This window comes from Hippopotamus amphibius, chromosome 14 (assembly GCF_030028045.1).
Source record: "Hippopotamus amphibius kiboko isolate mHipAmp2 chromosome 14, mHipAmp2.hap2, whole genome shotgun sequence".
Taxonomy (NCBI): Eukaryota; Metazoa; Chordata; class Mammalia; order Artiodactyla; family Hippopotamidae; genus Hippopotamus; species Hippopotamus amphibius.
In genome coordinates this window covers 64,197,322-64,221,791 of record NC_080199.1, presented here as the reverse complement: position 1 = coordinate 64,221,791, position 24,470 = coordinate 64,197,322, and the positions used below count along the sequence as shown (strand labels likewise).

The 24,470-nt window shown below is 35.0% G+C and overlaps 1 protein-coding gene across 5 annotated transcripts in view; it reads left to right on the top strand.

Moving 5' to 3' along the window:
* The window catches only part of INTS6 (integrator complex subunit 6), an 82,821-nt gene that overhangs the window by 33,175 nt on the left and 25,176 nt on the right, over positions 1-24,470 (top strand). For 4 of the 5 annotated variants that reach the window (XM_057707336.1, XM_057707339.1, XM_057707337.1 and 1 more), the window contains one exon: positions 20,667-20,850. In XM_057707336.1, the coding sequence (XP_057563319.1) occupies positions 20,667-20,850 (184 nt within the window). Of the gene's footprint in view, positions 1-15,819; positions 15,921-20,666; positions 20,851-24,470 lie in introns of those variants that run through there. The other variant, XM_057707341.1, reaches the window with a different exon arrangement.

The following is a 24,470-nucleotide window of genomic DNA, read 5'->3' as shown; positions in this document are numbered from 1 at the left end:
GTATCCAGAATATAAAAGGAACTCTTACGACACAAGAAGAAAAAGACAACCCAATTAAAAAAATGGGCAACAGATTTGAAAAGATATTTTTCCAAAGACATAGAAATGGCCAATAAGCATGTGAAAAGATGTTCACCGTCATTAGCCATTAGGGAAATGCAAACCAAAACCATAATGAGATACCACTTCATACCTACTTTAAAGGCTAAAATAAAAAAGGTGGATAAAGCAAATGTTGATGAAAATGTAGAGAAACTGGAATGCTCATTGCTGATAGGAATGTAAAGTGATGTAGCTGCTGTGGAAAATAGTTTGACAGTTCCTTGAGAAGTTCAACAGTTATCCTGTGACCCCCAAATCCTACTCCTGGTATGCACCTAAGAGAAATGAAAACATTTCCATGTAAAATGTCACATCAGCATTATTTATATTAGCCAACAAGTGGAAACAATATAATGTTCATCAGCTGATGAGTGGATAAACAAGTATGGTATATCCATACAAATGGAATATTATTCAGCCTTAAGAAGGAATGAAATTCTAACATACACTGCAGTGTGGATGAACCTTGAAAATATGCTAAGTGAAAGAAGTCCAGACGCAAAAGGCCACTTACTGCATGATTCCATTTCTTTGAAATGTCTAGAATAAGCAATTCTATAGAAACGGAAATAGTGGTTGCTAGGAGTTGGGGATAAAAGGAGATGCTAATGGGTATGGGGTTTCTTTTTTGGGTGATGAAAATGTTCTGAAATTAGATAATGCCTCCCTGGTTCAGCCATTCTAAAGAAATGAAATAAAACAAAGGGGAAAACTCCTATCTTTACCTCCATACACCTGTTTCCCTCTTTAGTGCCTTTCTTAATTTCCTTATTTCCTTTCATAGCAAATTTAGAAGTTGTTTCTGATACCTCCCTCACTTCCCTACCTCTTTTTTACTCCTTAACCTGTTACAATCTAGTTTCTGATTCTGCCCTTAATGAGGTCACCAATGACTTCCTCATCTTCCAAATCCAACTGTTGGTTTTAAATTTTTCTCTTTCATGATGTTTTGCCAGTACTGTTGAACACTTTTTCATAAAGCTTCTCTTGGCTTTTGGATTTATACTCTCTTGGCTTTCCTTTGGCTTTCTGTTCTGTTTTAATCCTTGGTCTTAATTTACTTGTTGGTTCCTTAACACTTGTGACTGGTTTAATCTTAGGGTTTTTTTTTTTTTTTTTTTTTGCCTTTTTATTTGACATATTCCTCTTAGGCAATTTCATTCTTCTCAGCCTTCATCCATCAGTATATAAGGATTTCCATCTATAAACAGATTCCTGAGATTTGTTTTGCTGGCCTGTATCTTTTTAAAAACTTTATTATTTTTAATTTTTAATATGGTAAACATCAATAGCTAGATATAACCCACATAAAAGCTCTTTAAGATCCTCAATTTTTAAGCCTTCAAATGGTGTCAAAGTAAAAAGTGTTGAGCACTGCTGCTCTTGGGTGTGTGTATGTATGTGTGCATGTATACACACATACACATATGTATTTTTTTAAAAATTGGGATATAATTGGCATCTAACATTGTATTTGTTTCAGGTATACATAAGACAATGATTTCATATTTATATGTTGTGAAATGATCACTACAGTAACGAGTGAATGTTGATCACTATACATAGAAAAAAATTTTTTTCTTGTGATGAGAACTTTTAAGATCTATTCTCTTAGCAGCTTTCAAATATACAATACAGTGTTGTTAACTGTAGTCACTATGCTATACCTGACATCCCCATGACGTACCTGTTTTGTAATTGGAAGTTTGTACCTTTTGACCACCTTCACCCATTTGCCCACGCCCACCTGCCTTTATCTTTCTAATTGAGTTGTGATGCTACTTAGTTATTCTCCCTTTTCTCCTTACTTCCTACCTCGGGGTATCTGTACTCCCTAACTGGGCATAAAAGTCCCTTTATGATTTATTCCACTGTTTTCCATGATTTATTTCGTTTTTACTACCTTTAAGTGCTTCACCAACACTGAATTGACCTCATTGTTCCTTGAATACATGACACTCTTTTATTTGTCAGGACCTGTTCCATAATTTTGGAATGTTTCCTGTCTCTTTCCACCTTTCTCTCCTCAAAACCTACTCAGTATTTGTTGAGACACTGGTCAAATGCTACCTCCTGCATTGAGGTTTACTTTCTTCTCTGCACTTTTAGGGCTTTCTTTTTGTCACTGTTATCCCAGTTTTTGTTCCTTATTTTACTTGTTTACTCGTCTTACTGCCACTAGACTTTGTGTGGGGCTCCTGGCAGGCCCTTTCAGTTTGGGAACTCATATCCTTTAAGTTCCAGATATGGTTTTATTTCTTTGACAATCTTCTCCTTCCTGTGTCTCTATTCTTTCTTTTTGGAAGTCAGACTTCTGAACTGATTCGTTACAGCCATCATCATCATTTAACTTTTCTCTCCTACTCCTTTCTTTGTCTTTATTCTTTCTTTATTCTCTGTAGTTTAGGTTGGTAGAGGGCTTGGCTTTTGCGAATGTTTGTATATTTTCTCGTTGAGGTGAAATACATATAACATAAAATTAATCATTTAAAAGTGAAAATTCAGTGACATTTAGTACATCCTTTTTAATAAAACTCTCATACGAGGCAGAAATATAAAGGTGCTGTAACAGAGTGCGTTGTTGTTCTCTAATTCCAAGCAGCAAATTCTAGGATAGGCAGATTTCTTTCACATACCTTTTCTCCACCAGATAATTTTAATTTGGGTATCCTTGGATTTTAAACTGTTCTTGGAAACAGAAAAATAACTGAGGATTATGATTGTTGAAGGGTAAAATTTAGGGAGAGAAAGGACATTGAAGGACTGAATCTTGAGTTTTAGAATTATTCCTACATGTATTGGGAAGGAGAAAATTGAGATGAATCTGTAAGGGCCTGATACTAGTTATATGGATTTTTTGTTGTTGTTCATTATGGGTAAGAACTAAGACTGTATTATATTTGAGGAAGTAGATTTAAGACTCAGTTCCATTGAAAAATGTTAAAATTTTATTTGAAGCTTTTTTTCCCATCTACATTATCCAGTCAAATCTGAGTAATGAGACTGGAATGGGACTTGGTCCTGGAGGTGCCAGCTTTCTATTATTAAATCATAAAGGGATTTAGCACTGGTTTGATTAGAATGTGTGCTTCCCTGCCTTAAATGCACAAACACTGCTTCTTCGGACGCATATTTCTACAAAGCAAAACAAATTGACAAGCATCTAGTTCAACTTTTAAGGATTCTGAAAAGCTTCTGGAAAGGTATGTTTTTTAGGATATTGGTTCCTCTGCTGTAATGGGGACAAAAGTATTACTGGCTTAAAAAGAAAGTTTCTTTTTCTCTCGCATCAAAGACAGAACTGGTTAGTGGTCTGGGAGGTAGGATGGTTCTGCTCCAAGCTATTGTCTAGGCCCCCAGGTTCCTTCTCCTTTGTTGCTCTGCCTGCTTTATCTGAATGGTTGATGCTGGTTTCATAACATATCCCAGTTCAATACTACAACTGAATTTCAGCCTATGGGAAGGAGTAAAGAATGTGGAGGGCAGGCAGCTTCCTAATATGTACATGACCTAAAAAAACTTATATATGACGGTTCCAATCAGAGTCCATCAACCAGAATCTGGCTGCACTTACTGCAAGGCAGAGTAGAAAATATAATCTCTACTTGGGAGGCTATGTGTGCAGCCAAAATTTAGGGGGTTTGATGAGAACGAAGGGAGAGAGATTAGATTTTGAGGACCAGTTTTTAGTTTCTGAAATAAAAGGGGTGGGAAAGAAATTAATTATGCCTTAAAAGCTTTGGAAACTTCCTTACCTTGTAGTTTGACAGCTTGTTCTAACTTTTATCTTGTATGTTTTTGCCCCAGACCTGGAATCATATCAGGTTCTGTGTATTTGGAAATGGTATGTGGAAACCATAACCTGGGTGTTAGAGGTGATCTTTGCTATTCACTTGGTCATTGTTTTCATGCCTTTGCAGTAAACAGAGTTAGGAAATACATACTTTTTTTTTTTTCCCCGAAAGAAAATATGTCATGAATTCATACTACTGTTTCCAGTTCAAGTTTAAGGTAGATATTTAAAAAATGTGATTAAAGAATATGTTTGTGTCATAAAGACCCGGGTTTGATTCCTGGCCTTGCAGTTGATTAGAGATGTGACCTAATTCTCTCCTGTTCTAAGCTTCAGTTTCCTCGTCTTTAAAATGGGAATAGTAGTAACTGTATCTCATGGTCATTGTGATGATTAAGTGAGAAGATAAGTGCTCAGGAAATTTCACTGTCTTATTATTCTCTATCACACTGCAAAAAGGAGAGACTTCTAATTTCTGTAGGGGTTAGAGAAGACTTGCCCGTGAAGGTAACACTGGTGCTATCAGGAAAGATTGGGTGTTAATGGGATGTAGAGATTTAGTTAGAAAAATATCAGGGCAGGAGACTCACCAGAGGGGAGTGATCTGCGTTAGTTAAGACAGGAGCATAGGATTCTGTTTTGATTTAAAAAAAAAAAAAAAAAAAAAAAGGAAGGACAGAAAGAAAGAAACCCTTTCTCCCTTATACCATTAAGTGTAGTGTGAAATTACAGGGTAATCTGTGTGCTTATTTGATTAAAGTCAGCCTGCCTTCCTGCCCCACAAGGGCAAGGACTATCCTATCTTCCTTTTGCTTACCTTTGTAACCTCAGAGTAGTCAGTTGATATTCCTACCCTGAAAGAACTTTTACAGCATTTATAAATAACACAAAATTTAGCATTTATGTACCTGTATTATCATTCTGTAGTTATTTCATTAGTGTTACCTTGTCCCTAGCTCAACCGTAGCTCAGGAACCACTAATTGACCTAATTTCTTTAAGATCAATGACTTATAATACTCTGAAGATATATACCATTTATCCATTATCTGACAGCATTAGTTCTTTGTAAATTTTTATTCAAAGAGTGAATTAATGAATTAATTTGCTGGTGATTCCATCTGTTTGGGTCTCAGCATGTTGTGAAATGTGTGCCAAGTAACATTGTTAAGAGTTTAAAGTACTTCAACTAGCCCTTCAGCTGTCACTCAGGTGCTTTCATTCTGTTAAATTGCCTTAAGTGGCAGAGAGCAAGGTGTATGTAGTTAGATTATCTTCCTAAGAATTGTCTAATACTCCCACAGGAGTGTGTGTGTGTGCGCGTGCTTGCATGCACATCTTCTGTGTCCCATGGAAAAGACTGAGGATGAATATTCTTACCTGGATATTTAGAGGCATGTTCTTAGAAAGGAGGCAGCATGGTAGTAATATAAGGCACCAGACTACAAATTAAATGGCATATGTATTCTAGAGCCTTTTCTTTTTTTTCTTTTCCTTTTTTTCTACTAAATATATGGTTCTCAAAATTTGTATTTGCTTATATTTCTTTTGTTGTTATTGTCCCCTTTGTTTAGCTGCAATCTATATATAATAAAATGTAGCAATATCAAGTGTAAAACTTGATGAGTTTTGACAGATGCAAACATTGTGTTATTAACAGCACAACGATACAAAATATATCTATTACTCCAAAAAAGTTCCCTTATGCCCTTTGCAGTTAGTTTCTGTCACTGTCCCCTGGCAACCACTGATATGCTTTCTGTCACTGTGTGTGTGTGTGTGTGTGTGTGTGTGTGTGTGTGTGTGTGTGTGTAGTTTTGCCTTTTCTTGAATTTCTTATAAATGAAATCATTTAGTATGTAGTCTGTGTCTGGCTTCTTTCACTTGGCATAATGCTTTTGAGGCTCATCTGCATTGTTGTATCTATCAGTAGTCTGTTCCTTTTTGTTATTGAGTAGTATTCCACTGTATGGCATTACTATAATTTGCTTATTCACTAAGGTAGAACAGTTGATTTTTTTCCCCTTTTTTTGGGGGGGTGGGGGACCGTTATAGTAAAGTCATTGTGTACATCGGCATGAAAATCCCTTTGTGGGCATGTGTTTTCATTTCTCTTGGGTATATACCTAGGAGTACAATTGGTGGGTCATATTACCATAGCCTATATCTAACTTTATAAGAAGCTGCCAAATGGTTTAGTAAAGTGGCTATACTGTTTTGCATTCCTACCAGGAAGTATATGAGAGTTCTAATACATCCTTTCAACACTTGAATTTTTTCAGTGTTAAATTTTAGACAGTATAGTAGGTGTGTAGTGGTATCTCATTTTGGTTTTAGTTTGCATTCCTTAATGACTAATGGTATTGAACATCTTTTCATGTGCTTATATGTCACCTGTATCCTGTATATCTTCTTTGGTGAAGTGAATGTTCTGATTCTCTTGCCCATTTTTACTTGTTATCAAGTTATAAGAATCTTTTACATATTCTGGATACAAATCTTTTATTGGATGCACATTTTTCAAGTATTTTCTCCCAGTCTATGGCTTACCTTTTCATTTTTTACGTCTTTTAAAGAGCAAATATTTTAAATTTCTTTGTTCCTTTTTTTAAAATTAATTTTTTATTGGCGTATAGTTGCTTTCAATATTGTGTTAGTTTCTACTGTACTGTAAAATGAAACAGTTACACATGTACATATATCCCCTCTTTTGGATAATTTTTTACTTTTATGGTTTATGCTTTCTGTGTCCTATTTCAGAAGTCTTTGCCTAACTCAATGTTACTAACTTTCTCCTGTGTTTTCTTTAGGGAGTTTTATAGAGTGAGCTTTTACTTCTAGGTCATGATTCATTTGGGAATTTTATGTATAATGAGGAAGAAAGTGTTGAGGTTCATTTTTTTGACACACTGTTAACTAATTGTATCAGTACCATTTGTTGAAAAGATAATCCTTTACCCATTGAATTGCTGTGACCTCTTTGTTAAAAGTCAATTGGCCACATATTTGAGCCTCCCTTTCTGGACTTCCTATTCTGTTTTGTTGATTTCTATTTCTGCCTTTTGCCAGTACAGCACTGACTTTACTACTATAGCTTTGTAAGTCTTGAAGTCAGTTTGTCTCCAACTTTTTCTTTTTCAAACTTGTTTTGTCTGTTCTAGGCCTTTGAATTTCCATATAAATTTAGAGTCAGTTAAGTTTTACCAGAAAGCCTACTGCAATTTTGAATGTAATTACATTGAATCTCGAAGTTAATTTGGGGAAATCCACATTTTACATTATTGGTTATTCTGCTCTGTGAGCATGGTATATCTCTCAGATTTTTTAAGTCTAATTTTTCTCACCAATGTTTGTGGTTTTCCTTGTATAAGCTTTACACATATATTCTGATGCTTTTGTAAATTGGTTGTTTCACTTTCCATTTTTGATAATTTGTTGCTAGTACATAGAAATATATTTTATTCTTGTATTTTGACCTTAAATTTTGTGACCTTCCTAAAATCACTTATTTAGTACTTTTTTCCAGATTTCTTGGATTTTTCTTTCATATAAAATCATGTTGTCTGTGCATATTGACAGTTTTACTTCTTTTTTTCCAATATCTGTCTGCTTTTTGTTTCTTTTGCTTACCTTAATGTACTGGTAGAAGTGGTGAGAGTAGACATCTTTGCCTTGTTCCCAATCTTGGGGAATGGGATGGGAGTGAAACCTTTCACTATGTGTCATTTTAACTGTAGGTTTTTCCTGTATTCCATTTATCAGGTTGTGGAAGTTCTCCTTTGTTCTCAGTTGGCTGTTGTTGTTTTGTTTTTTTTTAAATCATGAATGCATGTTGGATTTTGTCAGTTTTTTATGCATATGTTGAGATTATCATATGATTTTTCTTTTTTAATTTTGTCAATATAGTGAATTACATTGATTAATTTTTAATGTTAAACCAGCCTTCTTTATATACATATATACTCTTGTTATATATTTTGTAGGTGAGGAAACACACAAGAGTGGTCGTGTGAGTAAGCAGGCATAGGAACTCAGACAGTAGCAAGCTGAAATTACCTACTGTAAGTCGAGGAGAAAAACAGCTTTCAGTAGTGTGATGCGCTGCTAAACACAGTGTGAACATTAGATGAGAATCCAGATGTGTAACAAGGATAGGGCAAAGTGGGAGAATGTGGGTTTAAATCTTGCTTTTTCCAGAACCTGCGGTTACTTAGACAAATTTATCATTCTCTTTGTGTCAGGGTTTCCTTACCTTCCTCCCACCCCCAGAGGATAATTCCATATTTCTTTTGTCTAAGAAGTATTATCCACCCTTTCTCTACCCTCTCAGCATTTCTGAAATCAGGAGAAATTTGTTAGCTTTCACCTAGACCATGGACTTATATCTGGTACTGCCTGTGTCTGTGCATATTGACACGCAGGTGTGGGTCATTTTGCTATCACTTGGGCGGGACTATTTGCTTTAGTAGCACTTCATCTCGGGAAGATTTTTGTATTCTATTTAAAAGAGTTTAAATGTTTCTTTTGAATAGCATGAACATTTGGCTAATAATTACCGTTTACAGGAGGGCTAATAATAAAAGCAAGATTTCCCATTCTCATTTCCTTTCCACAGAGATTTTAATTGTTGTGTTGGTTATTCACATATGTCCAATTAAAAAATTTTTATTATGGAACTTTTAAACATATACAAAAGTAGGGAAAATAAAATAATTAACCTCAGGAACCCTTACCTAACTTCAATAATTAGCCACATTTTGCTGGGCTTGTTTCATCTGTTCTGCCCCTACTCCATATGCGTTTATACATTGTATAAACATTTATATATACAGTATATGTTTTAGGGGGAATATTTTGAAGCAAATTCCAGACATTGTATCATTTTACCCTAAGTGCTTCTGTATGCATCTTTAACATACAAGGACACTTGCGCAAGTGCACACACACACACACACGCACACCCCTCTGCAATGTTCTGTATGGCTTAATAAGAATTTAATTTATTTTAATAAATTTTTATTAAATGTAAGTTTAAAATGTAATTACTCTTAATTTAAATTTAATTTCTCTTTGTGGCTTCACAAAAATTTTAAGGGGTTTAATAAGTAATCTAACATCCAAATCTGTATCCCAGTTTCTCCACTTGTCTTACAAATGTTGACAATTGTTTTGTTTGAATCAGAATCCACACACGGTTCACATATTACATCTGATTGCTATGTATTTTTATCCAGAAGTCTCATAGAAGTTCAACATAAATTTGTACTCCTGATTGTTCTGTAAAAAAATTTTGAGGAAGTTATTCCTTTACAGTGAATTATCATTGAAACAAAAAATCCGATACGTACAGTAGATCACCTAAGGTACAAGAGGCAGTGCAATATAAAGGCAGTTGAAATTGCCCACTTTCTGATAAGACAGGTAAAACTTTCAAAGCTATGAGATTGTATTATGACTCTTTTACCCATTATGGAAGAACTATTACTGAGGAATCCAACATTGTTGAAAGCCAGGCTTTTAAAGAGAAGCATTATATCACCTAGTAATTTATCATTGAAATGAAGAGAATACAAAAATATTCTAAGGTTAATCAAATAGGAACTGCAAATGAAATTCTAGTAGTCTTTGATATACCTTGAAATGATACTCTTCAAAATAAAGGTGCCATAAAGAAGTCAAGATCATAAGCACAGTCTATAAAATATAACTCTCATGTTCTGCTTAACTTCTGATGGCCAAAAGGGATTCAGAAGAAGCTCTAGACACAGTGTGGAGAAGACTTATACTAAACTCTGTGATACTCAAACACCATTGAAACTCTGTGATATGGAAGAAGAAGGGGATATGCAGCTTTATGGATAATTATGTGCTATTGTTGGAAAGAGTTTCATGTGCATTTAATATTAAATTTTGGGGAAGGAAGGAATTATACGTTAAATTGCTTATATACCTTAGAATCTAAGTTATAGGTAACCAGCTGTGGTGGAGGATTAAATGTGATGATTCAAGCAGAGTATCTAATTAAAACCCTGGCTCAGAGTTCAGTAAATGATGAATTGTCAGCCTGTTAACTTGCTATATAATTTGGGGCAGTATTTGGTATGGACAAGAGGTCTTTAAGCTTTTTTTCTCTCCCTACTTCTGTGAATTATCAATAAAAGATTATTATTCTTATTTTTAGGGGATACAGTATATTTCCAGATGCTAGGGACGTATATAACATACCAAAGAAAGTTTGTTGATAAGTTTTTATTAACCTTCTGACTTAATACTTTATAATTTATTTCAGTTTAAATGTTTTATGTTAGATTCTGAATAATTTGGGATACTATTTAACAGTTATGTGTAGTTATATGTGAGAGATGGTAACATTATTGTACGTCTTTTGAGAAAAGTGCTTTTTTTCAGTGTGTCCTTTTGGAAATTAGTTTTGCATTTTTGTAAAAGTCATGCTTCCTATATTACAGTAACTTGTTATCATTTGAACATGTTAAATCATCACTGTAATAGTAGAGGTAGAGAAGACATCAGAGCCTTAGGGGACATATCATAATTTGCATTTTTCCCTCTGTAATTGTCTTTGGTATTAGTCGCTTGCTTCTTGTTTTCATTAATTTGTTTCTTGCCTTCATTCCTGTTCCTTTTGCCATCATTTACCTTGGTGTTTTTCTCAAACTATTAATTATCTCCTTAACTTGTCTTGGTTTCCTTCAATCTGTCTTTCCGTGGCAATAGTTATTCTAAAGCACACCACTTGGGTATGTTATTCTACTGTTCAAAATGTTTCATTGCTTTCCGTTGTCCACTACGTTCCTCAGTACACTTCACAGTGAAACCCGTTACCTTATTTATCCATCTGTTTTATCCATTCAGCCGTATTTATTGAGTTTCTTCTGTGAGCTAGACATTGCTAGGCTCTGAGGATCAAATGGTAAAACAAGCAGGAGCTCTTCCCCCTTCCTGGGGTCTCGTCGAGAAGACAAACAATAAAAGTATCACGTGATAAAAGTAAAACTGCGTTGATTATCCTGCGAAAGGGAGGAGTATGTATTGTGAGAGCTTATGATAAGAGTGCACTAGATCTAGTCAAGAAGGTCATAGAAAGTGAAGATTTGAAGAGGTGAGGAGGATTAACTACACAAAAACTGTGAAGGATGATCATACCAGACAAAGATACTGTGTACTAAGGCTCTTTTCCCAAAGGGAGTGTGTTTTGAGACTGAGGGACTAGAAGAAGGCTGACTAGACTTGGAGCATAAAAAAAGAGGGACCATTGTACAAAATGGAAAAGAAGGTTGGGCTTGACCACACAAGGGGTTTTGAGGCCATGCCAAGTAATGTTATTAATACGAATGCAATAGGAAGTCATCCAAAGGTTTTATTTAGAGGTGGTGGGTGGAGAAGTGGAAGACAGTGGATGTTGGAAAACCAGTTAGGCATTGTTGCGTTAGTTCTGGCAGTAACTTGGTCATGGAGGTTGGTGATAGTAAAAGAGATAGAAAGAAGCAACAGTTTCAAGAGATATTTAGAAAGTTAAATCAGCCAAATTTGCTGACACATGTTGCATTTGGGGGTATAAGAAAGAAGGAGATGGCTTCTTGCAAAACTGGATAGATTGTGGTGCCATTCATTGAGCTAGGGAATCTTGAGAAAGTACCATTTTTTTTTTCCAGGTTTGAGAAATGAGGATTTATCCATCTTATTGGTACACAGTATAAGCCAGTAGTAGCTTGAAATTATACATTTTCTGTACCATAGGCTAAGCTGCCTTCTTCAGTTATTACGACACAAATCTCAGTAAGTGGAATGAAGGCTGTTCCAGTTACCATGGTTGCATAATAAATTATCTCCAAGCTTAGTGGTATAAAACAATCATTCATTATGCTCATGGATTCTATGGGTTAGGAATCTGGACAGGACACAGTCATGATGGCTTGTCTCTGCTCCACGATGTCTGGGGTTTCAAGTGGAAGGGAGACTTGATGGCTGGTAGCTGGAATCCTCGGATGGTTTGTGCATTCACACGTGAAGAAGCTGATACTGTCTGTTGATTGGGTGCCTCAGTTCCTTGCCAAATAGGCTTCTCCGTGTCATCTTTGTGGCCTAGTTTTTGGCCTCCTGTAGAATGGTACCTAAGTTCTTCTTCTTTTTTTTTTTTTTAAAGAACTTTTATTGAGATATAATAGACATACAATAAACTGCATATATTTAAAGTGTACAATTTGTTATTTTTTTTCTTATTAGTAATGAATGGTAACTAAGTTCTAAGGGCAAACTTTCCAAAAGAGAGAAAGAAAACCAGGCAAAAGCTGTCTATATTGTCCTTTATGAACTAGACTTGAAAGCCATGTATTCTATTTGTTAAAAATCAGTTACTCCAATGGAACAGAATTGAGAGCCTGGAAATAAACCCATGCATATACAGTCAACTAACATCTAACAAGGGAACTAAGAATACTGAATGGAGAAAAGACAGTCTCTTCAATAAATGGTGCTGGGAAATTTGGATATTCACATGTAAAAGAATAAAGCTAGACCCCTATTTTACACCACTTACAAAAATTAACTCAAAATGGATTAAAGAAGTATGAGACCTGAAACCATCAAATGAGAGAGTACCATTTTGGATGGAGGAAAATCATGAGTTCAGTTTTGAGCAAACTAAATTTGAAGTACCTTTGCGCCATTCAAGAGGGAATGGCAAGTAGGCAGAAGAATATTTGGTGCTCAAAAGAAAGATCTAGATTTGACATGTCCAATTTTAAGATATTATCTGAGTATAGGTAGTAATTGAAGCTGTGAGTAGGTGGATTGAGGGTTTAGAGTATAAACTGGCCAAGGCTGAATACTGAGCCTTGAAGATGTGCAGCTTGCAATGGCTAGGTATTAGAGATGGAGGGGAGGGTCAGAGTGGAAGACGGGGGAGCAGCCGAAGAAGCAGAGGAAAACCATGAGACTCTTTCAAGGTGAAAGCCAAAGGAAGAGTGTCTTTCTAACGAGTGGTAAATAGTTTTGAATGCTACTGAGAAGCCAAATCTGAAAAATCTTCACTAGATTTAATGACTCCTTTGGTTATCTATTTCTGTGTAACAAATCATCCTAAATCTTAGTGGCTTAAAACAACAATAGTTATTATTTCTCGAGGTTCTGTGAGTTGGATTCATTCAGCTGGGAGCTTAGCTGGGGCTGGAACATCCAAGATGGCCTTATTTGCATGTCTGGGGCTTTGGTGCTCACTGTTGCCTGGACACTTTGCTTCTTGTTCCTGTGACTTTTGTCTCTCAATATGACCTCTCATCACGCAGTGGTCTAGCTCAAGCTTTTTTACCTGGCGACTGGCTGGCTTGCAGCGGGGTGACAATGAAGCTTCGAGGCCTGTTAAGACTTAGGCCTGAAACACTTTGACCACACTGTCATCTACCACTGTGGCCAAAAAAAGATCATTGATGACTTAGTGTGGGAGTTGTTTTAGTAGAGTGGAAAGACTAGGAAATGACTAGCAGATGAAGAAAAATTCCTTATCATTCCCCTGTATTTTCTCTAAACTTGATCCAAAATAGGCTACTAATTTCCTGAATGCTTCCTGTTACTTTCTTCACATGCTCCTTTCCCCTGAATATTATTCCTCTATCTCCCCCATATTAAAATCTTACCCATTCCTTCTTTTTTAATTTTTATTGGAGTATAGTTGATTTATAGTGTTGTGTTAGTTTCTGCTGTACAGCAGAGTGAGTCAGTTATACATACATATATAGCCACTCTTCTTTAGATTCTTTTCCCATATAGGTCATTACAGAGTATTGGGAAGAGTTCCCTGTGCTGTACAGTAGGTCCTTATTAGTTACCTTTTTTTTTTTTTAATGTGGGAAAATCTTACCCATTCTTAAAGACTTTCTTAAAATATGCAGTTTCTCTCCTTTGTATGTTGCTCTCCAGCAATTCTGAATTTTAATTTAGTTTTTGATCCCAGTGTTTGTTATTTCTTGCCTTTTATGTCTTCGGCCATGATCTTCACTCTGCACATGCCCTGCAATCTGCAAAAGCTTCTAGGTTCTCAGTAAACTTTTCATTCTTCAAACTAATTCAGATACTGCTTCCTCTGAGAGCCTTCGCTCGTTCATCCCCCAAATAATCAATTGTTCCTCTGTACCTCATGCATACCTTTACCATTGTACATATCATAACATATTACAGTTATTTATCTACATGTTTTTTTTATATTTGCAGATAAACTATTATTTTTGAGGTATAGTTGATTTCAGCTGTACAGCATAGTGATTCAAAATCTTTATACATTATACTTAATTTAAATTTATTATAAAACATTGGCTGTATTCCCTGTGCTGTACAATATATCCTCATAGTTTATGTCTACATGTTCTTGAAGGTAGGAAATTACAGTTTCTGCCATGTTGCCTTTCATTAACTAACTCCTGAGTTATAGCTTGATTTGTCATCCCCATTCTTAATTTTTAAGAAAATACCGTAGATGATAACAATTAGAACTTTTGTGTTAATAATGACCTCATTACTTCTTTGAAACTGTGCCAAGTTCATTGGTACTAGGCCAGTACATTAAACTAAAAAGACAAATAATGGTTTGTTGTGTGAGGTAAAAAATTTTTGCAAGAAGGACTATATGGCCACACTCTTTGTATCTTTAAATTCTAAGGCTAGAATTTAGGAGGTTGTATCCTGTGTGGCCTCTGTAGAAGTGCGTCCATATATAAATTCTCATTGTGACTACTGTACATTGAGCTCGATGGAGTTGTTAATGGCTTCACCGTATGGAATGGTTGTTTCTCTACCCTCTGCTCTAGGTGTCAGGCAGATTTTGCATGTCGTGTCTTCATAATCCTCTACGTGTGGGTAGTAAAAGGGACAGAGATCAGCTGGTGTCATATATCGGGGCAGAATAATCAGCTCTTGGAGATAGGAGTAGCTGGTTCTGCGACCCGCCACAAACATGACAGTGGAATCCATGTTTATGTGTTTGCGTCCATGTCTGTGTGTGTGTGTTGGGTGCGGGGAGCACAGTTCTTGTTGGCAGGACACTGTGCTCTGCAACCCTCATTCCACTCCTCATACTCTAGTACTTTCTTTAGGTTGTGGGAATGGGAGGGACCTCGTTTATTCTTTCATTTGACAAATACTACGGGGGGACCCAGAAAAGAATCAGATCCTTCTCCCTGCCTTCTCTCAAACTGGAGAGGGATAGGTAGCCGGGGAAATAGGTCATTAAGACTTAAGATAGGAAGTATGATTATTAAAGGACTTATAATATGAATTACTTCAGTAACAGAACCAGTTGGCAGAACATCCAAATGCAAGGGGAAACCTCCTAAGAGTTGGTAGAGGTCAGTCACCTGACTCATGATGTGATCGTCATCCAGGAGTCAGGTTGTGTCTGGGAGAAATCTGTTTGGGTCCTGAATTAAAAATATTTTTAAAAGAAATTTCTTTTATTTTCTTTCACTGTTTGCTGACTTTTATTTATTTTTTACATTCTGAAAATTTAAAAAATAAGTGTTAACGTATGAGAATCCTGGTTATCTGAAGTTTTATAGTTGGTTATCTTAAAGTGAGCTAGCTAAAATGTTACTCAGATCTTATTTATTTGGCTTGGTATAGTCCTTATTAAATCCTGGAATAATGCCATACTTGTGGTAGGCACTCAGTGAATAATTAAAATTTAAGTTGATCTTTAGTCCAGGCTTAGCAAAATCACAGATAATTAGGGGTCTGAACCATAAACAAATATGAAACAAATTAAGGGGAAGTTGCACTTTTTATAAGTACATGAAGTTTGAGTATGCCTAATGATAGACTGTCACCTTCCTAATCTGCCCTTTGTTTTTTTATACCTATGGAGAAATAAATCATATTCTTTTTTTTTTATGAGAAATTCAGGAAAGACTCAAAGGTGAAAGGGCAGTAAGATAGTTCTCCAAAGGAAAGAAGGAAAAGTAGGACGGTCTTCCTCAATTTAAATTGAAGTTACATTTCCTTTTCTGTCAACTGCCAAGGTAATTATATAAGAAATCTGGAATGGTGAGATCAATAAAATTAATCATTTAAAATAATAATATAGAAAATCTCAATTCAAGTAAAAATAAAACTTGGTTAGTATAAACAATTTTCTTTGCGTATTAGTCCATTAGCCTAAAGCTTTGCAAAGTATAATTTTATGAAGACCCTAATAAAGACCAATAATGTCATGGTTATGAGAAAGTTATTGTATTATTGAATTACATATAATTTATCCAGTTCTTAAAATTTGCAGTCCTTCTTTGATGCGCTAAACTTGATTATATAGCAGGGGTTATTTGAGTCTGTATTCTCTCCTGACACACAATCTTACACTGCAACTTGTCTCTAAAATGGGAATAATAATAGTACCTACCCCACTGGTTTGTTACAAACATGTTATAAATATGAAAAGCTTCTAGAATGATGCTTGACACGTACATAGTGAATGCTCATTATGCTAGCAGTTATTATTGTTGTTTATTTTTGTTGTTGTTATTACCCATTTACTTGAGAACTGGAAGTGAATAGCGAGGGAGAAAAGTGCTTCTTTCCCATCAAAGATTAACTGGGGGGGAAGCACAGGACTGTGCTTTATAAAAACAAATAATCTAAAATGTTTATAAGATTTACTAATTAGTGGTTCAGAATCACTTGATTGATTCAGAAATGAATGATTAAAAATTTTTTTCTAAAAGTAATTTTTATAATTACAATTTTGTTTTTTCCATTTAATAGAATGTTTCTTTTTTTATATTAATATCTCAACACTTGATTTTTTAAAATGCAGATTGTGTTTCAATCACAGGCAGTATAATGCAATGTTTAAGAGCACAGCATCATTCCGCCTCATCACTTACTGTGTACCTTCTGGCAAGGTACTAAAGCTCTCTGTGCCTTAGTTTTTATGATTTGTAAATAGGAATTTGTAGTGCCTGCCACATTTGTTTATAGTGTGGATTAAATGAGTATATATATATGATAATCTATCATATATATGGTTTAGAACAGTGTCTGCCATATAATATTTAGTTACTATTATATAATTATTGTTAATGACTAATTTTTTTTTCATCACGAGACATTTAAATTTGAGCACTCTTAGTAAAGTTTCCTGCAATTAAGTCTCAGAAAACAGCTTTTATAAAACTATTTTCCTGTCAAGTATTCAGAAATAAAAATTCTGATAAATATCTTGGTAGCCAGGACTGTGATTTTCTATCTTCTTTCTGTTTGTCAGCTTCTCCTTAAATACACCTCTAAAACCGACTCCTTTAGGAACATGATCTCTGTCCTCAGAAATCTTGGGAATAGTGGGACCATATTTTATTATGCATCTTTAAGTCCTCCGAATCCTGAATGGCTAACATTTGGTAGGGGCATGAAAAATGATGAGGGAAAGCAAACATAATTTTCAAGAAATATTCTACTGTCTTAACAGTATATTTTAATAGCCAGTTAAGTAGAACTCTGTATTAAGAGTCCTTATAGATGTCTGAGCTTTGCGGTTAGTGATTATATCTAATCCACCTTTTATTGAGTTGAGATGTGTATGAAGTTTTCTTGTGTTTGATTTTGTTATAAAATAATAACACTTATAAAAGAGATATAATAGGTAACTACTTGAATGGATAATTTCCCTTTTTTGCATATTAATGTATTCTAATACTCTGGATGAGAATAAGTGATACAAAAATTTCTGCCCTGTTTGCCTAATTTTGATTTTTGTTGTTGTTGAGGATTTTAAAAAATTTAGTGAATGAAACAGAACATTGCAGATAGTTAAGTGCGGTTTCTTTTCTTCCCGTACTCAGTGTTCTCTCCCTCCCTTTTCCCCATCCCAGAAGCAACAATTATCATGAATTTGGTGTATAGCCTTCCAGTTCATATTTTTTTATTTTTATTATATGTGTATGTTATAAACATGTAAAACTACACTGATTATTTAATAGTACCTGTAGATGCTACTCTCTGTGTATCATTTTGTATCTTGCCTTTGATTTGTATTATCTGATGATTAGCGTATTTGAGCATCTTTCTGCATATTCATAGGCTATATAGTTTCCTCGGTTTTGTTTTGTTTTGTTTTGTTTTTTTCCCATTTTTAATTTTGGGAATTATCTATTCATATTTATTACACATTTTTCTAATGGTTAATTTTGTATTTTTCTACTTGACTTATGTGCTGTTTACCCTGATTTTCAAAGTCCAGGTATTCAGAAAGACCTCTCTTTGTGATTATAAGGCATTGCTAGAATTTCAGCTGTAGATTTAGGTTTGGAGTAATCCAACCCTCCTGATATTTTTTCACTAAGGCTTTTTATCTTTTTCCTGTCCCTGTTTACTTCCCTCTCTCCTTCCTATCTTACTAATGCATTTCAGCTATAGGGGATTTTTTCACTCCTCTTTGGTGATGAGGGAGGGTGGTAGTGATATGGGAAGGCAGAAATAATAAGAAATAGAAAAATGAATAAAAATTTGACGAGTTTATAAATTTATATTGCTGTGTGTGAAAATATGCTTGTGACCCTTGGCTTTTTGTTTTACTTGACATACATCCTAGATCTAGCATTGTTCAGCCAATAAACAGATAATGCTTATCATTATCTGATTAGGTGTGTCTGTGTGTGTGAGCATTACCTGATTGTGTGTGTATGTGTACATGGTTGGAGTCTCTTGTCCTATCCACCACTTATACATGAGGTCTCTGCAGTGCTGCTATCCACTGGATTTTTGAGACAGGTCCACATGTCCATTACTTTCCAGAGCTACTGCATTAATAGTTGAAATCCTCTTCCTCCAGTGCCTTTGGTGCTTTGATATTTTTCTCCTGGCAGGGCGTGGTGATAGCAGCAAGGGCTTGGAGTTCCCAAGCTGTTTTGCAAGTATCATAGAACCTTTTGGGTTAGAAAACCTTCCTCAGAGAACATCCTGGCCCAGATTTCTTTAAGAGTCCTTCCTTATTGCCTCTGACTTCTGCCTTAAAAGTAGGATCAGTGCCAGAGGAAAAGCTCATGACTCTTGGCCATGGGCACAACATCTTGGCTGATCCCAATCAGGAATCTTACAGCAGATTCTCTTGGCATGAGTCTTTGGAGAGAGGTGCCATTTTGGCAGAGCTTCACTGGGAACTCTCTTCTTAGAATTAAGTCTAATTTTTTTTTAATGGTTTGGATAAAAGTCAGTGAAGAAACTTGAGTTCTTAAGTCAGTGTAGAATGACCGCAATCCCTAATTTATCAAATTCGGACATCTTTGAGGTGAGACATAGACAGGCTGTAAGCAATACAATTATGTCTTGTTTTTGATCAAAGTAGTATAAACTGGCAATTAATTTGGAAGTGATTATTTAATTTATTTGAAAAACATTTTTATTGGAGTATAGTTGATTTACAGTTTTGTATTAGTTTCAGGTGTATAGTGGAAGTGATCATTTTAAAATGTGTTATATATTTTAAAGAAAACTCCAATATTTGTATAAATCAGTCCCTGAGTATGCTGCTCCCGGGTTTCATTTCTCTTTTTAAAAATTTTATAAGTGATGAAGATTTTCGTTTTCCTGAGCACTACATCATTATCACACTTAAATATTATTAATAATCCCAGTAACATGTATTTCAAATTTTCCCTATTGTCTCAAAAATCTTTGCTCTTGATTGTTTTGTCTCTTTTTCTTTAACAGTTCCACCCACCCTCCCCACTCCCACTCTTTGCTTTTTCATGCCATTGATTCATTGAAGAAACCAGGTCATCTGTCCTGTAGAGTGCCCCACATACTGGGTTTGACTGATTGCTCCCTATGGTGGTGGATAACTTGATCCTGTATCCTCAGGAGTCCCTGTAAACTGGTGGTTAGAACTGAAGGCGTGGTTAGATGCAGATTCAACCTTCCTTCCCTTTCCCTTTTCCTTTCCTTTCAGTGTTATGTACTTCACATCATAAGGCACATGCTGTCTGGTTGTCCCCGTTTACTTATGCTAAGACTGATATGTGGATCTTTTGGTACCTTGTGACTGTTGGTAGAGGTACTCATTAGAATCACTTTCAAGCTTTTTAAAATTCTTGAGAATCTTAGATTCTGATTGAGCAAGTCTGAGGGGGATGGGGAGAGACATAGATTAAAAAACACATGCAGGAAACCCCAAAATCCTCTACCTTTACTCAGATGTAGTAGGAATCATTACCTTTAATACATTTAATATGTAACTAGAGTGACAAAACTTACTTTTAAGCAAATGCTTTGGGAAGATATGTTTTGTATGAATGAAGCATATTTAAATCATTAACTGTGCAGTTGTTTGAGGCTGCTGTGTTGTGGTAGAAAAAATACTGACTTGGACGTGGGAGGCCAAATCGTTTATTCTGAGACCCAATTTTTTTTTAAAATCTAGAAAATAGGAACCCCAAGATATTTATCATAGGGTTGTTTTAATGATTAAATGAAATGATTTATTTGGAAGCAGTCCAGCATTTGGTGGCGAGTTGTATTGAAATCTGAAAAGCATTACAGAAATAGATTTTTTTTCAATTGAGGTCTTCAGAGTAAAGCTTAAGAAAATTGAAGTAATAATATCTTATGTGATATATATATACACACACACACATACACTTTCGTTTGAGCTTGTTTTTTTGAATGATAGGAGACATGACTCATGATGTGGTTTTAATATAAACATAATCAATGTAGCCTTTTTGGGAGAAATAGTGTTGGAAATCTTATTGTTTTTTTCCCCCCCTTACTTTCAGCTCCATTTACCTCTTAATTCTCCTTTACCTGGAAGTGAATTGACCAAGGAACCTTTTCGTTGGGATCAGAGACTCTTTGCATTAGTGTTGCGGTTGCCTGGCACGATGTCAGTAGAATCAGAACAGTTGACAGGTGTGCCTTTAGATGACTCTGCAATCACACCAATGTGTGAAGTGACAGGCGGTAAGTTTTTTTCTGGCAGTAAGTCTTTGACTTAAGCAGAGTTTACCTGAATGTTTTAAAATGTGTATTTCAAAAACTCCATGTTTGTTTTTGTTTAACAAATCAATATTAGAAGTTAGTAGACATATATGGTTTTAAAACTACTTTGATGAAGGTCTTTGATCTGATTTGAATAGGATGTGAAAGTACTCTTGGGTCTGATAATGCATGATAATTTTTTTCTAACCATATAGAAAATGCTGGTATTTGAAGTTGTTAAAATTATTTTGTTATCTACAAAGATTTCCAATGATTTACAAATACCGTAGAATTGTTTTCTCTGAAAAAATGTTTTGGGAATCATCTCATTATGCATGTAATGATTAATGCCTAGCTAAGTACAGTTTTCCCCAGAGGCAAAGAGGAAGCTAGATAGGTTAGAGGAAACAGGTAGTGAACTCTTAACCAGCTAGTCCAGGTGGTCCCTGTGCTAAGTGAACATTAGTGAAACTCTTGAAACAGAATATGTAGTAGACTCAGAACTTGTATAATGTGGAGTTGGTTAAATTCATATGGCTGTGTATTGAGCGCCTAGTGTGTACCAAGCACTGTTCCATGCTTTAGGGCTTCCATAGTGAATATGACAGGCATGGCATTCTTGCTTTCATGGTGCATTATCATTCTTGCTTAGGGAGTTTGATACTAAAATATCCAGGTCTGGCATACCACTATTTCATCCGTGTCAGAGGCTGCCACATAGTCTGCACACGCTGTCAGCGCTCTGTTGAGCTTCTGTTGTAGCCAGCTATGTAACTTAAAGGAAAATATAAAGTCTAATTAATATTTTAGTTGGCTTTCTTCTAAAATTCTATGGATTTTGGAAATCTGCAGATTTCACAGACAAAAAGGGTATTCTACATAGATAGGTATGTGAAGCAGTTAAGTTAGGAGAAGATTCCAAAATCACCATTGGTAATGTCTTTCAGTGACCCAGAAACCTTAGTTGGTCAAGAAATTAGGGAGCTTTCCCCAAATATACGTTCTGAATCTCTCCTAATGTAGTGGTTTATTTGTTTCTCTTCATGCTCCTGCTAGCAGTAATGGGAAACTGCTCAAATGTCACTCACCTTTTCATATTATATACATAGTATGTTTTCTTCTTTATTTTCAAAGAATGTTGACTAAAACAAGTTTGGATGATAAAACACCAGAAAAGTAGAAATAACAGAAAAGCTAACATCCACTGGTGTTGTATTATCTAAATATGTAATCACTGCTAACAATTCTGTGCATTTTTAAACTTGATGATAAGAGAGTAGTGTCTATATTTATTTTTTCCATTATAGAATAATTCACGTTCATTAAGGAAAAATTGGAAAGAAATTTGCCTGTGTTGCCAAAATAGTTGATTAATATTTTGTTATATTTTTAATGTATACTTTAAAAATTACATAATTGTCATTGTAAGCATTTTTCTTTTATTATCAGGTAATTAATGAGTACTCACTCTATGCAAAATAACTGTTTTTGATCCTGGCAATACAGCAGGAGCAATAGACGGAAAGCTTACATTTTGGACTGTGTGACATAAAATCATATAAAATGAATAAATAATATTTCAGAGAGTTCTGCTTACTATCAAGACAAACAGGGTGAGGGTGCAGAGAGTAATGAGGCAGAGAATGTGTTCCTGGGAAATCTTCCGAGGAGGTGACCTTTTTTTTAACCATAAACCTAAAGAATATGCTTACCCTAGTATGAATCAATTTAAAATATTGCATGTCCTTGGAGATTATTATACTCTTTGTCCAAAGAAGTAAATAAAACAACAGTTATTCTTTTATAAATTACATTTGCATATCTCTAACCTTGATGTTAAAGTCACTTGTTTGAATAGGGATTAAATCAGCCCTGGTTGTATCTTTAAAATATTAATCCCTCTAAAATTATTGTTACAGCATGTTCATCAGCCCTGTCTCTTTTTTTAAAATTGAGGTATAATTGATATATACATTTTAGTTCCAGGTGTACAGCATGACTTGATATTTGTATACATCGTGAAATGATCACCACAGTAAGTCTGGTTAGCATTTGAACAGAAACCTGAACGATGGAGTAAACCATACGAAGATCTAGGTAGTGGAAACAGTAAGAGAAGGAACATACTCTGTGGTTTTTGGGAGCAACAAGAAGGCTCATGTGGCTGGAGCTTATTATGTAGGGAGAAGTAAAGAATAACAGGTTAGTTTAGAGAGGTAGGCAAGGGCCAAATATTGAATAGCCTTTTAGGCCGTAATAAATTTTTTTTATTTTCCAAGTGTGATGAGAAGCTATTGAAGGGCTTTTTATAGGAGGTGACATCTGATTTCTGTTTCTGAAAGATCACTTCAGGTGCTAGATGGGAAAAATACTGTAAAGTGGTGAGAATGGAAGCAGGGAGACTAGAAGAGATGATAGTGCTTTGATCTAAAGTGTTAGGTTTGGAGGTGGTGAGAGGTGGTCTGATGGAAAGGAGAGGCTGAGGGCAATAAGGGAAGAAGGAATCAAGGATGATTCCTAGATGATTCAATTAGCTGAACAATTGGAGGTGAATGGCTGTGCCGTGTACTGAGATGGGTAACTCGGAGGAGAAGCAGGTTTGGGGGAGGCGCAGGGATGATATCAAATTTTAAAAATGCCTAAATAGACATGTTGGTGGAGGTATTGAGGATAAAAAACATTTTATAAAAATTGTAAGACTTTTCTCAATTAAATAAATTTAACATTCTTAGCCTCTATAAGGACTGTTGCCCAAATTAGAAATGTTCCTTTTGTCTCTTATTATCCATTTTACTAAAAAGCTAACCTAGTATGCTCTGGGGGAAAGCTTTTTTTTTTTTTTTTTTTTTTTTCCTTTTCCTTTCACTTTACTGCCTTCAGACTCACTATGTTTAGATTTTTTTGTGTGTGAACCCTTCATAACCAGAAGTGAGCCAGCTTCTTGACTTGAAAGTATGTGCTTTTCTCACAAATATAGTGATCCCAGAAACCTTATCCTTCAGTACAAAGTGTCCGTACATTCCAAGAGGTGAGTTTTGACATAAAGAATAGGAGAAACATGACATAGGTTATAGGTTCACTTTCCTTTAACTTTCAAAAGAATTAATGAATTTTTATTATTTTCTAAGTGACTCAAGTTTATATACTTTTTTCCAATTTTTATAAAACATTTGTTAGTAATTTTATTTCATACTAAGATCATAATTATTTACTTATATTTTCCTAATCAGTTAGTTGATGATACAGGTTAGGGGAGTAGAGAGGATTGCCACAATTTTATATTTTAAAACTTTTATTTTTTATTGATATCTTGGCAGTATGCTTAAATATCATGAAATAAGATTTTGACCCTTTATGTAGTCTTCTAAATACTTTGTGTGTTAGAATGATCAGCCTTTTTATGTATTGTTTTATGTATATGTTTAAATTGACTCAGAAAAAGAATTTAATTTGCCGGTTCTTTCAAATAAGTGTGATTCCATATAGACTTTCTATTTTAAATATTGATTTCAAATTAACATCATGGTTTTCAGGGAACAAAGTATTTCGAGATGAAAGTTTCTAATACCTTGTAAGGATTTGAATCTTGGCTGCACTATTGT